Consider the following 12082-nt stretch of genomic DNA (forward strand, 5'->3'; position numbering starts at 1 on the left):
CCAGCGGGTACAGGGTAGCCCGTTGCCATCAAGTGGATTCCGACTCATAGCGACACTATAGGACAGAGTAGAACTGCCCCATAGAGTTTCCAAGGAGCGCCTGGTGGATTTGAACTGCCAACCTTTAGGTTAGCAGCTGTGGCACTTAACCACTACACCACCAGGGTTTCCGGGTACGGGGTAAAGCAATAATAAAACCAAAGATGACAAATCCCATGCAAGGGGCAGCAATGCCCCCTGGGGGCCACTGGGCCACTCCGTGGGCTGGAGGCACCGCCTGGGCTGCGACAAGTGGCCAGGTAGCTAAGGGTGTCCTCCTTGGCAGGGTGGCACCAAAGTGACGGCCCCCTCAGGAAGAGCAGGGAGGTGAGAGGGAGATGGGGGGATGAGCAAAGGGGACTAGCGTGATGATATGGAGACAAGGGAAGTCCACCAACCCATAGTCTCTGCTGTACCCCTGTGGGGCCCAGGCCCCATATCCCTGCCCTTGGGGTGCACCCCTTCAGGACCCTCACAGGCCAAACCCGCCCACCGACCCCTGCCTTCACAGCCCAACATCTGAGGACTCAATGCTCCAGGCTTCTCAGGCCTCCAAGGCCTGGTTTCCGTTCTTTCGTGTAATTGTACATTCTGGCCGCTGAGCCCTGGGAGAATCTTCCAGAAAGGATGGGCAGGGACAGGCCAACTCAGGACTGCTTTCAGGCAAGCCCATGCAGGCACTACACACTGGGATCAGGGGTCTTGTCACCCTGGGCCCCAACTCACCCCCTGGGTAGACCCCTCCTATTGTCCTGCACCCTTCTGTGGACAGCACTCAAGGATAGGACACCACAGAATGCTCCAGATAAGTGGCCTCCCTTCTCTGCAGTGCACCGTACTGGTGCTTCTGTATTCTTCCTTGGCAGGTTTGCCTGCCCTAAGGCGGTGGGTGAGGTTTGAAGGACTTTCCCCTCAGGATTTTTAGTGTTTTTCACCAGGAGAGAAATTCAAGGTACCTGCTCTGCCCTGATGCTGGAAACAAAATCCCCATGTGCTTTTTTTCCCTGTAGTTTTTACCCTGCCGAGATTACTTATGATCCCTTCCTTCTCCTTCTCCTGGAGGTGACAGCAGGCCAGGGGCCTAGGAAGCATCAGGTCAGCAGATTTCTAGTGAGTGAGTATCTGGAGGCTCATGGGGCTGGCTTTTCACTGTCCGAGGGGCCACAAATAGTAGCGGGAGAAGGCTGGGGGGTGCCCTGAGCGGACTGGTTGGAACTGGACTTACCAGTGAGAACTCGCAGGATTTTAAATACAGACTCCTAGAGAGACACACAAGTAGACATTAAGTGTGTGTGTGTGTGTGCGCGTGAGCGCGTGCGCGCATGCCTGTGTACACCTGTGTATTTACATACATCTATTTCTTAGCTTGGAAACCCTGGTGGCATAGTAGTTAAGTGCTACGGTTGCTAACCAAAAGGTCGGCAGTTCGAATCCACCAGGCACTCCTTGGAATCTCTATGGGGCAGTTCTACTCTGTCCTATAGGGTCGCTATGAGTCGGAATCGACTCAACGGCACTGGGTTTGGTTTGGGTTATTTCTTAGCTTTGTCCGTTGAGTAGGTCTAGAAACAACAAGACACAGGCAGAGGTAGATATTGTCCCTGGGAGGGCAAACAGTTCCAACACTCACTGCTAACCAGAAGATTAGTGGTTTGAGTCCAACCAGAGACACCTCGGAAGAAAGGCTTGTGATCACCTTCCAGAAAATCAGCCACTGAAAACCGTATGGAGCACAGCTCTACTCTGACACTCATGGGGCTGCCATGAGTCAGGGTGACTCCATGGCAACTGTTTGTTTATAGACAGATGATACAGAAACAGACACGAACACAGACAAGACCAAGGTATAGATGGGGAGCACATGTCGTAAAATGTAACAGCTGGGGAAACTGGGCGACAGGATTAGGAGTTTTGTACTGTCCTTGCAATGTTTCTGAAAAATTTAAATCATCTCAAAATGGACAGATACACACGGCCATTCCTCTTGGCTGGTCACTGTGAGTGAGGGCTTTAAACTTAGCAGCACCCAGACAATGAAAAGGAACCCCCTGTGAAGGAATAAAGTCGGGGGAGGGAGCCATGGACCAAAGTGACCCTTGGCCAGTGCCCAGCAGGGAGGGCCCCAGATGCCAGGCCTTGGGGGGAGCACTTTTGACCCCCGGCAGCCCAGCTGATGGCTGGATTCCTGATCCACAAAGCCCGAGACATAATAAAGGGCAGGTGTTTCAGCCACTAACTTGGGACTGTTTGTTCCGCAGCCCTGGGGAGCCAGCCTGTGTCCGGCCCTCAGCCCAGCACCTCCGGAAGATGGAAAGACCTTCCTTCCCGCAGTGCCACTGTCAGCATCATTATCAGTGTCAGAGGCTGTCACTTACGGCGTTGTTCTAAAACTGACGGCACCCAACTCCACAGGCTTGTCGGTGTGAAAAGTTTGAGAAACTGCCTCATGGGGCTTCTGTAGACCCCCGCAACCTGGAATGCGATTCCCTCGTAGAAGGTGCTGGTCCCCGTACCGGCCCAGCACTGCTAGGCCCTCCCTGAGGGGCCCCCAAGATCCAAGGATCCCCTGGGCAGGGACAAAGACACCCCTCCCAGATGCCACTGGAATCAATGTTAGGATGGGTGACGAGCCCAGGCCAGGACCAGCACAAACCAGGAAAGAGTACAACTGGAGGGGGCCTTGCCCCTGTCCCTCAAGGCATCCAGTGGTGTCCAAATGCTGACCTCAGGCCCTACAACAGGGACATAGCTGATTCAGCCCCTGGTTGGCCAAGAGCCACAAGTGTATTGTTGGTTGTTTCCTTGCCAAGTCTGGTGTCGGAGTCAGGGTACAACCTGGGGTTAGGACTCAGACTGTGGCTGAATCTCAGCCTGGGATGGGATCTTAGCCTGGGGTCAGGTCTCAGCCTGGGGCCAGGTGAGGCTCTAACAGGGGTCAGGCCTCGGCCTGGGGTCAGGTCTTGGCTTGGGGTTTAGGCTGAGCCTGGGTTGAGGCCCCATATGGAGCCAGGGCTCAGACTTGGACCACCCTCAGTGCAGGGCACCACTAGGGCCTAGGATCTTGGTAAGTCTGAGCAGTTCTGAGTACAGCCCTGGGCAAAGCCATGGCTCTGGTGCCCCATGTGGTCACCAGCAGCATTGCAGACACACCTCAAGCAAGAGGCTCTTCCCCAGACCCTTGGGCAAGGGTGGAGGCAGAGCCAGGCACCACCTGCAGCTGGTCCTGGTCCCAGGGCTCCCCTTGGGCTCTGGCTGGGGCCCAGGTCACTGTAGCCAGGAGTGAAATCACCTCTCATCCCACATCCTTTTAGTGAAGGTGGTGTTTGGGCTCCTTCTTGTGTGCCATCGAGTCAATTCCAACTCATAACAACCCTATAGGATAGAGTAGAATGACCCCATAGTGTTTCCAAGAAGTGGCTGTTGGATTTGAACTGCTGACCTTTTGGTCAGCAGCCTGAGCTCTTAACCTCTGCACCAGCAAGCTTCCTTGGGGTCCTTAGACAACCCCGAAGGAAGGTCACAGCCGTGTACCAAATCTTCCACCTGAGGCACCACGCTGAGGGTGAGCTGCACTGTGTCCTGTGCAGCTGTGTTTTGTGTGTTATGGGTGTGCAATGCAGGGGTGTCAGCCTAGATGGTGATGGCTCTGCTCCAGGCTCCCAGGCCATATCCCAGGGAGTGATGCCTGCAGTGGAAGTTCCTGTCTCCCCTGACTGGGTGGGTGGTGGTGGGAGCTTTGTCTTCCTGACTTGTAGGGATGGTGGGAACTCCCACCTCCCCTGGTTGTTTGGGTGGTAAGACCTCCCATCTCTTGAGGTTGTGGGGGGTGCTGTTGGGAGCTCCCATCTCCTGTGGTTGGGTGGAGGTGGTTGCTGGCTATATTGATAATTAGAGTTTTAGGAAGGGCATTGCTGCCCCCACATAGTAACGCACCCAGGTTCCACCCAAGGATTCTTGTCCACAAATAAATCTCAGTGAAGTCTGCACTGGGGCAGGTGGAAATTTCTGGATCTTCCACACGGAGGACATTGGAAAATACTGGAGAGAAAAGACATGTTTCCGATAACAAAAGTGAGGGAGTATTAGAGTGATTTCAGCAGAAGGAGGGAGGATTTGGCTTCTGCACTTATGTGCCCAGGGCCAGCGCCAAGGTGCTCGGGGATAAATGCTTGTCTCCGGCCTCCCCGAGCCTACACCCCCACTGCCTCCCACCACTTTTGTATGGAATGTGGGGATCCTCTGGACCTGGAGCAGGGCTGCAATGCCGGGAAATCCAAAATTCTGGAAGACATATAGGAAAAGGCTGAAGACCTGTGACGCCAGGAACACATACAGGAAGAACACACTGGGCAGGTGGCCCTCGCAGGATAAAGGGGGAAGTTTCCCAGGACAGCAGGTTCATCCTTTCCCTGTTGAACCTCTGACCCTTGAGATGGTGGGACTAAGGTGTGGCCATGGGAGGGACTAAGCCTGAGACCTGGGTAGGAGTGAGGAGCTTCCTGGTCTGCAGAAGCCTGAAGTAAAGCCCTGACCCAACTCCAGGCCCTGCCCTGACCTTAGGGCCATGACAAGTAAAAGACCATGGTTCAGCAACCTGGTCAAGGCCAGTGTCTGGGTACCAACAGGGCCAGGGCTCAGGCTCAGTCCATGGTGCTGCTCAGGGCTCATTCGGGGGGCGGGGGTCAACCTGGCAGGTTGTTACCTGGTGGAAACCCCAGGTTCTTACTCTGCATGACTTGTTTATTGGCTAATAAACAAGGGACTGAGGTGGGAGAACAATCTTTATTTCATTGTACAAGGAAAAGGAGCCAGTTGAAGCTGCTGCTGCCAAGACTGCCCCCCAAGGGAAGGCAGGCAAGTTACTTTCAAGGGGTTTACGAGTAGGGAGTTCATAGGAGTTATGTCAGCAACATTCTGAATCTTAATACGCAGGCACAATTGGGTTTACATATAACCTCCAAGCAAAAGCAGGATTCAAATGCAAAGCTGGGGGTGGGGGGTGGAGGGGAATCCCAGCAAAGGAAACATGATTCTTTTTTCTTTTTTTTAAATTGAACTTGAGATGAAAGTTTACAGAACGAACTAGTTTCTCATCAAACAGTTAGTACACACATTGTTGTATGACATTGGTTAACAACCCCACAACATGGCAACACTCTCCCTTCTCAATCCTGGGTTCCCTATTACCCTCCTGCCTTTCAGTTCCTGCCCCAGGGCTGGTGCACCCCTTTAGTCTTGTTTTGTTCCATGGGCCTGTTCAATCTTTGGCTGAAGGGTGAACCCCAGGAGTGGCCTCATTATTGAGCTGAAAGGGTGTTTGGGGGCCATATTCTCAGGGTTTCTGCAGTCCCTGTCAGGCCAGCAAGTGTGGTCTTTCTTTTTGAGTTAGAATTTTGTTCTACATTCTTCTCCAGCTCTGTCCAGGACTGTCTATTGTGATCCCTGTCAGAGCAGTCGGTGGTAGCCGGGCACCATTTAGTTGTACTGGACTCAGTCTGGTCGAAGCCATGGTAGATGTGATCCATTAGTCCTTTGGACTAATCTTCCCCTTGTGTCTTTAGTTTTCTTCATTCTTCCTTGCTCCTGAAGGGGTGGGACTAGTAGAGTATCATAGATGGCCGCTCACAGGCTTTTAAGACGTCACCAAAGTAGAATGTAAAAATTTTCTTTATAAACTCTGTTATGCCAATTGAGCTAGGTGTTCCCTGAGACCATGGTCCCCACAGCCCTCAGCCCAGCAATTCGGTCCTCAGGGAGTTTCAATGTGACTATGGAGCTACCATGGCCCTGCCTTGTACAGGCTATGCTGGCTTCCCCAGTATTGTGCACTGTCTTACGCTTCACCAAAGTTACCGCTTAACTATTGACTATTAAGTGTTTTTCCATCCCCACCCCTCCCCTCCCTCGTAACCCTCAGGGATTGTTGCTTTTTGTATGTAAACCTTTTCATGAGTTTTCACAGTAGTGACGTCATGCAATATTTGTCCTTTTGTGCTTGACTTATTTCACTCAGCGTAATGTCCTCCAGATGTATCCATGTTATGTGATGCTTCACAGATTCATCGTTGTTCTTTAGCATTGTGTAATACTCCATTGTGTGTACGTACCATGGTTTGTCTATCCATTCATCTGTTGGTGGGCATCTAGGTTGTTTCCATCTTTTTGATATTGTGAACAATGCTGCATTGAACATGGGTGTGCGTATGTCTGTCCGTGTGATGACTCATTTCTCTAGGATATATTCCCAGGAGTGGGATTGCTGGATCATATGGTATTTCTATGTCTAGCTTCCTAAGGAAGTGCCATATCATTTTCCAAAATGGATGTATCATTTTGCATTCCCACCAGGAGTGCATAAGAGTTCCCATCTCCCCGCAGCCTCTCCAGCATTTGTTATCTTCTGCTTTATTGATTTGTGCCAGTAACGCCAGGGCGAGATGGTATCTCATTGTTGTTTTGATTTTCCTTTCTCTAATAGCTTTTTTTTTTAATAGCTAGAGATTGTGAGCATTTTCTCGTGTCTGCTGGCCGCTTGAATGTCTTCTTTGGTGAAGTGTCTGTTCATTTCCTTTGCCCACTTTGTAATTGGATTATGTGTCTTTTTATTATAGAGGTGTTGGATTTTCCTGTAGATTTCAGAGATTAGACCTTTGTCTGATTTGTAATAGCCATTTTTTTTTCCTAGTCTGTATGTTCTCTTTTTACTCTTTTGGTGAAGTTTTTGATGAGCATATGTGTTTAGTTTTTAGACGAGCCCAGTTATTTAGCATATCCTCTGGAGCCTGTGTGTTCTTGGTAGCGATTTGTATCCCATTAATGCCGTGTATTAGGGCCTCTAGTGTTGACCCTATTTTTTCTTCTTTGAACTTCATAGTTTTTTGGCTTTATATTTAGGTCTTTGACCCATTTTGAGTTAGTTTTTGCATATGGTGTGAGATATGGGTCCTCTTTCATTTTTTTGCAGATGGACATCCAGTTTTGCCAGCACCGTTTATTACGAAGACTGTCTTTTCCCCATTTGATGGGCTTTGGACCCTTGCAGAAGATCAGGTGATGATATATGGATGGATTTACATCTGAGTTCTGAATTCTGTTCCGTTGGTCAATATATCTCTCATTTTACCAGTACCAGGCTGTTTTGATTACTGTAGCTGCATAGTAGGTTCTGAGGATGGGTAGTGCAAATCCTCCTACTTTATTCTTCTTCTTCAGTAGTGCTTCACTTATCCAGGGCCTCTTCCCTTTCCATACACAGTTAATGACAAGTTTTTCCATCTCTTTAAATAATTTTTTTGGTATTTGGATCGGGATTGCATTGTATTTGTAAATTGCTTTGGGTAGAATTGTCATTTTCACAGTGCTGAGTCTACCTATCCATGAGCATGATATGTTTTTACATTTGTGTAAATCTCGTTTGGTTTCTTGCAGTAGTGCTTTGTAGTTTTCTTTGTATAGGTCTTTTACATCCCTGATTAGATTCGTTCCCAAGTATTTTATTTTTTTTAGGGGCTATTATAAATGGTATTGTTTTCCTGATTTCCTTTTCATCATTCTCTTTGTTGGCGTATAGGAATCCAACTGGTTTTTGTAAGTTTATGTTGCATCCTGCTCCTCTGCTGAATCTTTCTATTAGTTCCAGCAGTTTTCTTGTGGAGTCTTTTGGATTTTCTAAGTACGGTATCATATCATTCGCAAATAGGGACAGTTTAACTTCTTCATTACCAATTTGGATGCCCTTTATTTCTGTTTCTTGCCTTATTGCTCTAGCTTGGACTTCCAACACAATAGAACTGGTGATAAAAGGCATCCTTGTCTTGTTCCTGTACTCAAGGGGAATGTTTTCAGCCTCTCTCCATTAAGAACAGTGTTGGCTGTTGGTTTTACGTAGATGCCCTTTATTATGAGAGTTTTTATCAGGAATGGGTGTTGGACTTTGTCGAATGCCTTTTCTGTGTCGATTGAGATGATCATGTGATTCTTTTCTTTCCTTTTATTTATATGGTGGATTACATTGATCCATTTTCTAATGTTGAACTATCCTTACATACCTGGTATGAATCCTACTTGGTCATGGTGGGTTTTTTTTGTTTTTTTTTTCCATGATGCTGAATTCTATTGGCTAGAATTTTGTTGAGGATTTTTGCATCTATGTTCATGAGAGATACTGGTCTGTAATTTTCTTTTTTTGTGGTATCTTTGCCTGGTTTTGGTATCAGGGTTATGATGGCTTCATACAATGAATTTGGAAGTATGGCTTCCTTTTCTATATTCTGAAATAGTTCGAGTAATACTGATGTAAGCTCTTCTCTGAACGTTTGGTAGAATTCTCTGGTGAAGCCATCTGGGCCAGGGCTTTTTTTGGTTTGTTTGTTTTGGTTGGGAGTTTTTTTATTACCTTTTCAATCTCTTCTCTTGTTATGGGTGTGTTCAGATTTCAAAGTCATTTTGTGCTAGTTTGGGTAGGTAGTATGTCTCTAGAAATTTGTCCATTTCCTCTAGGTTTTCAAATTTGTTGGAGTATAGTTTTTCATAATGTTTAGTTGGGTCTGTTATAATGTCACCCATTTCATTTCTTATTTGGGTTATTTGCTTTCTCTCCTGTTTTTCTTTTGTTAAGTTGGCCAGTGGTTTGTCGATTTTGTTGATCCTTTCCAAGAACCAGCTTTTGGCTTTGTTTATTCTTTCTATTGTTTTTCTATTCTCTATTTCATTTATTTCTGCTCTGATCTTTATTACTTCCTGTCTTCTGGTGGCTGTGGGCTTCTTTTGCTGTTCTCTTTCTATTTGTTCTAGCTATGTAACTAATGTTTTGATTTTGTCCCTTTCTTCTTTTTAAATGTGTGCATCTAGTGCTATAAATTGACCTCTGAGGATTGCCTTTGCTGTGTCCCAAAGGTTTTGGTATGATGCATTTTCATTCCTGTTTGATTCTAGGAACTTCTTGATTCCGTCTCTGATTTCTTCTATTACCCTGTGGTTTTTAAGCAGGGTGTGATTCAGTTTCCAAGTAATTGATTTTTTTTTTTTTTTCTTACTCTTCCTGTTGTTAATTTCTACTCTGATGGCATTGTGGTCAGAGAAGATACTTTGTATTGTCTCAATGTTTTGGATTTTTTTGAGGGTTTCTTTGTGGTCTAAGATGTGGTCCATTCTAGAGAACATTCCGTGTGAGCTGGAAAAGAATGTGTACTTTGCAGCTGTTGGGTGGAGTGTTCTATATATGTCTATGAGGTCAAATTGGCTGATTGTGCTCTTTAGCTCTTCTGTATCTTTGCTGGGTTTCTTTCTAGATGTTCTGTCCTTTACTGACAGTGGTGTGTTGAAGTCTCCTACTATTATTGTGGAACTGTCAGTTTCTGTTTTCAGTGCTGTTAGGGTTTGTTTTATGCATTTTGGAGCCCTGTCATTGGGTGCGTAGATGTTTATTATGGTTAAGTCTTCATGGTAGATCATCCCTTTAATCCTTATATAGTGCCCTTTTTTGTCTTTTATGGTGGATTTTGTTTTAAAGTCTATCATATCTGAGATCAGTATTGCTACTCCTGCTCTTTTTTGGTAGTTATTTGCTTGATATATTTTTTCCATTGTTTGATTTTTTAATAAATTTACGTCTTTGTTTCTAAGATGTGTCTCTTGTAGGCAGCACATTGGGGGATCCTGTTTTTTTCACCATTCTGTTAGTCTGTGTCTCTTTATATGTGCATTTAGGCCATTTACATTCAGTATAGTTATTGATAGGTGTGAGTTTATTGCTGTCATTTTGTAGTGGGTTTTTTTTTTTTTTTTTTTTTGTAGTGCTAACATTTTCTTTGTTCACCTTACTCTCCTGTGCTGAGTTCCTTTTGTTTGTGGATTTCTTTTTTATTTCTTTTGTTTTTGTAGGCTTTGTTTTTGTTGAGACTTTATGTTTTTCTTTATTTTGATGAGTAGGTTTGTTAACTTTCTTTGTGGTTACCTTGAAATTTACCCTTATTTTCCTAGGTTTGAACCAGTCCATTATTACTTGAACTTGCTTTCCTCTCTATTAGAAAGTTCTATACCTATACCATTCATTCCCTCTTTTATTGTTCTGACATTGTTGTCATTTACAGATTAACCTCTCTGGTTCCCTGTCGCAATCATTTTGGTTTTGGATAGTTCTTGAGAGTTCATTTCCTAGGTTGGTATCTGGATGGTACAATCTCGCATTCTAGATTCAGGCTGTGGTCTGACGTTGTCTGTTCTCAGACTGAAGCACTACCTTTAATAATTCTTGTAAGTTTGGTTTGGTTTTTACATATTTCCTTAATTTCTGTTTATCTGGAAAGGTCCTAATTTCACCATCACATTTGAATGAAAGTTTTGCAGTACAAAAGATTCTTGGTTGGCAATTTTTTTCTTTCAAGATTTTATGTATGTCATCCCACTGCCTTCTTGCCTGCATGGTTTCTGCCAAATGATCAGAGCTTAGTCTTTTTGTTTCCTTCTCTGTATGTAACTTTTTGTTATCCTCAAGCTGCTTGCAGGATTTTTTCTTTGTCTTTGCTTTTAGCAAGTGTGATTATGATATGCCTTGGTGTTTTTCTTTTGGGGTCTATCCTATATGGGGTTCGTTGAACTTCTTGGATGGTCAGATTTTCATCATTCATGATATTAGGGAAGTTTTCTGTCAGCAATTCTTCAATGATCCTCTCTTGTTTTCCATTTTCTCTCCCTGTTCAGGAACTGTGAACACTCAAAAAATTTTGTTTTTCGTTGTATCCCACATAATTCTCAAGGTTTCTTCATTTGTTCTTTTTTCTGATTTTTCCTCAGAGGTGTAACCAAGTGTTTGTCCTCAGTTTCGCTAATCTTGTCTTCCATCATTTCAAAGCTGCTCCTCAGCCCTTCTATGACACTGTCCATTTCTGAAATCTTGTTGTTTATCTTTTGAATTTCTACTTGTTGTTTTTGTATGGTCTCTGGCTGTGAATTTATTTTGGCATTTTGTTCCTGTATTACTTTCCTGAATTGTTCCATTTCTTTGTATTTTCCATGAATTTGTCCACCTTTTCCATAAATGTGCCTATTTTTTCCTCATATTTGTCTGCTTTTTGCTTCAACTCTTGGATTGCTCTGAATATTAGAAATTTGAATTCCCTGTCAGGTAGTTCTAGTGCCTTTTCTTCTACTGAAAAGTCATCTAGTGTTTTATTTTGGATGCCTACTGGAAACATCTTGACCTTTTTTATTTTTTATATATATGTTTTGATATTGTATGCTGTCTTTGGGACATTCAGTAGTTAGTGTCTTCATGTCTTGACTGTAGCTGTGTTTGTTTCATCCTGCTTTTTTGTTTATTTGGTTATGTCTGAGCAGGTGGGCTGCATGTTCTTTGTTGTTTGCTTGTCTCTGGGTATGATATTTTGCACCTCTTTGTCCTATCAGCTATGGTGCAGCAGGGCAGGTCCAGCTGAAGGCAAGGGGCTGGAATGGGTTGTTTGTGGCACATATTAGGGCTGACAGGTGGGCCAGGAATTAGCGCTGAACAGGTTCCAATAGGTAATGCCTGTGCTCCTCGGGGGTATGATGTTCAGTACACAGTGCAGGTAGGCAGAAAAGAGGGGAAAGGTTGTGATGTGTGAAGTTAATATGGTTATGGGAAAGAGGAGAGAGGAACAGGACCCACAAACAAACAAACAAAGGGAAAAAAAGTGCTAAGGGAGCTTGCTATTGGAATGGAGAGGTGAGAAACCAAGACATGGAGAAAAGCAAATAGGAAAAAAATAGATTAAAATTTGGAAAAGAAGAAAAGAAAAGCCCCTAGGTGTCCCACCAGTGTAACCACAAAGACTGAGAAAGTGGCTCCTAGGCCACGCAGTATAGCCTGGCTAGAGGGGGTATAGATGTCACACAGCACCATGTATGAAGAAGACAGGAAAAGAAGGTAAGTTTAGAAAAATGAGAACTGAGAAATGAAGACAGACAGAAAGGGAAAAAGAGAGAAAAGAAAAAAAAGAGAGAGAGAGAAAGAGAAATACCCCTAGGGATTCCACCTACTCAGCTGTGCAGATTGGGGGAGTGG

The 12082-nt window shown here is 45.1% G+C and overlaps 1 protein-coding gene across 1 annotated transcript in view; it reads left to right on the top strand.

Annotated features, from left to right (window-relative positions):
* Window positions 1-230: 230 nt before the first annotated feature.
* LOC104846919 (zinc finger protein 699-like) overlaps window positions 231-12082 on the top strand; it is a 76872-nt gene continuing 65020 nt past the window's right edge. The window contains exons 1-2 of the mRNA XM_064290933.1: window positions 231-299; window positions 2298-2459. Coding sequence (XP_064147003.1) covers window positions 231-299; window positions 2298-2459 — 231 coding nt within the window. The remainder of the gene's footprint in view (window positions 300-2297; window positions 2460-12082) is intronic.

Source organism: Loxodonta africana, chromosome 9 (assembly GCF_030014295.1).
Source record: "Loxodonta africana isolate mLoxAfr1 chromosome 9, mLoxAfr1.hap2, whole genome shotgun sequence".
In the NCBI taxonomy this organism is placed as follows: domain Eukaryota; kingdom Metazoa; phylum Chordata; class Mammalia; order Proboscidea; family Elephantidae; genus Loxodonta; species Loxodonta africana.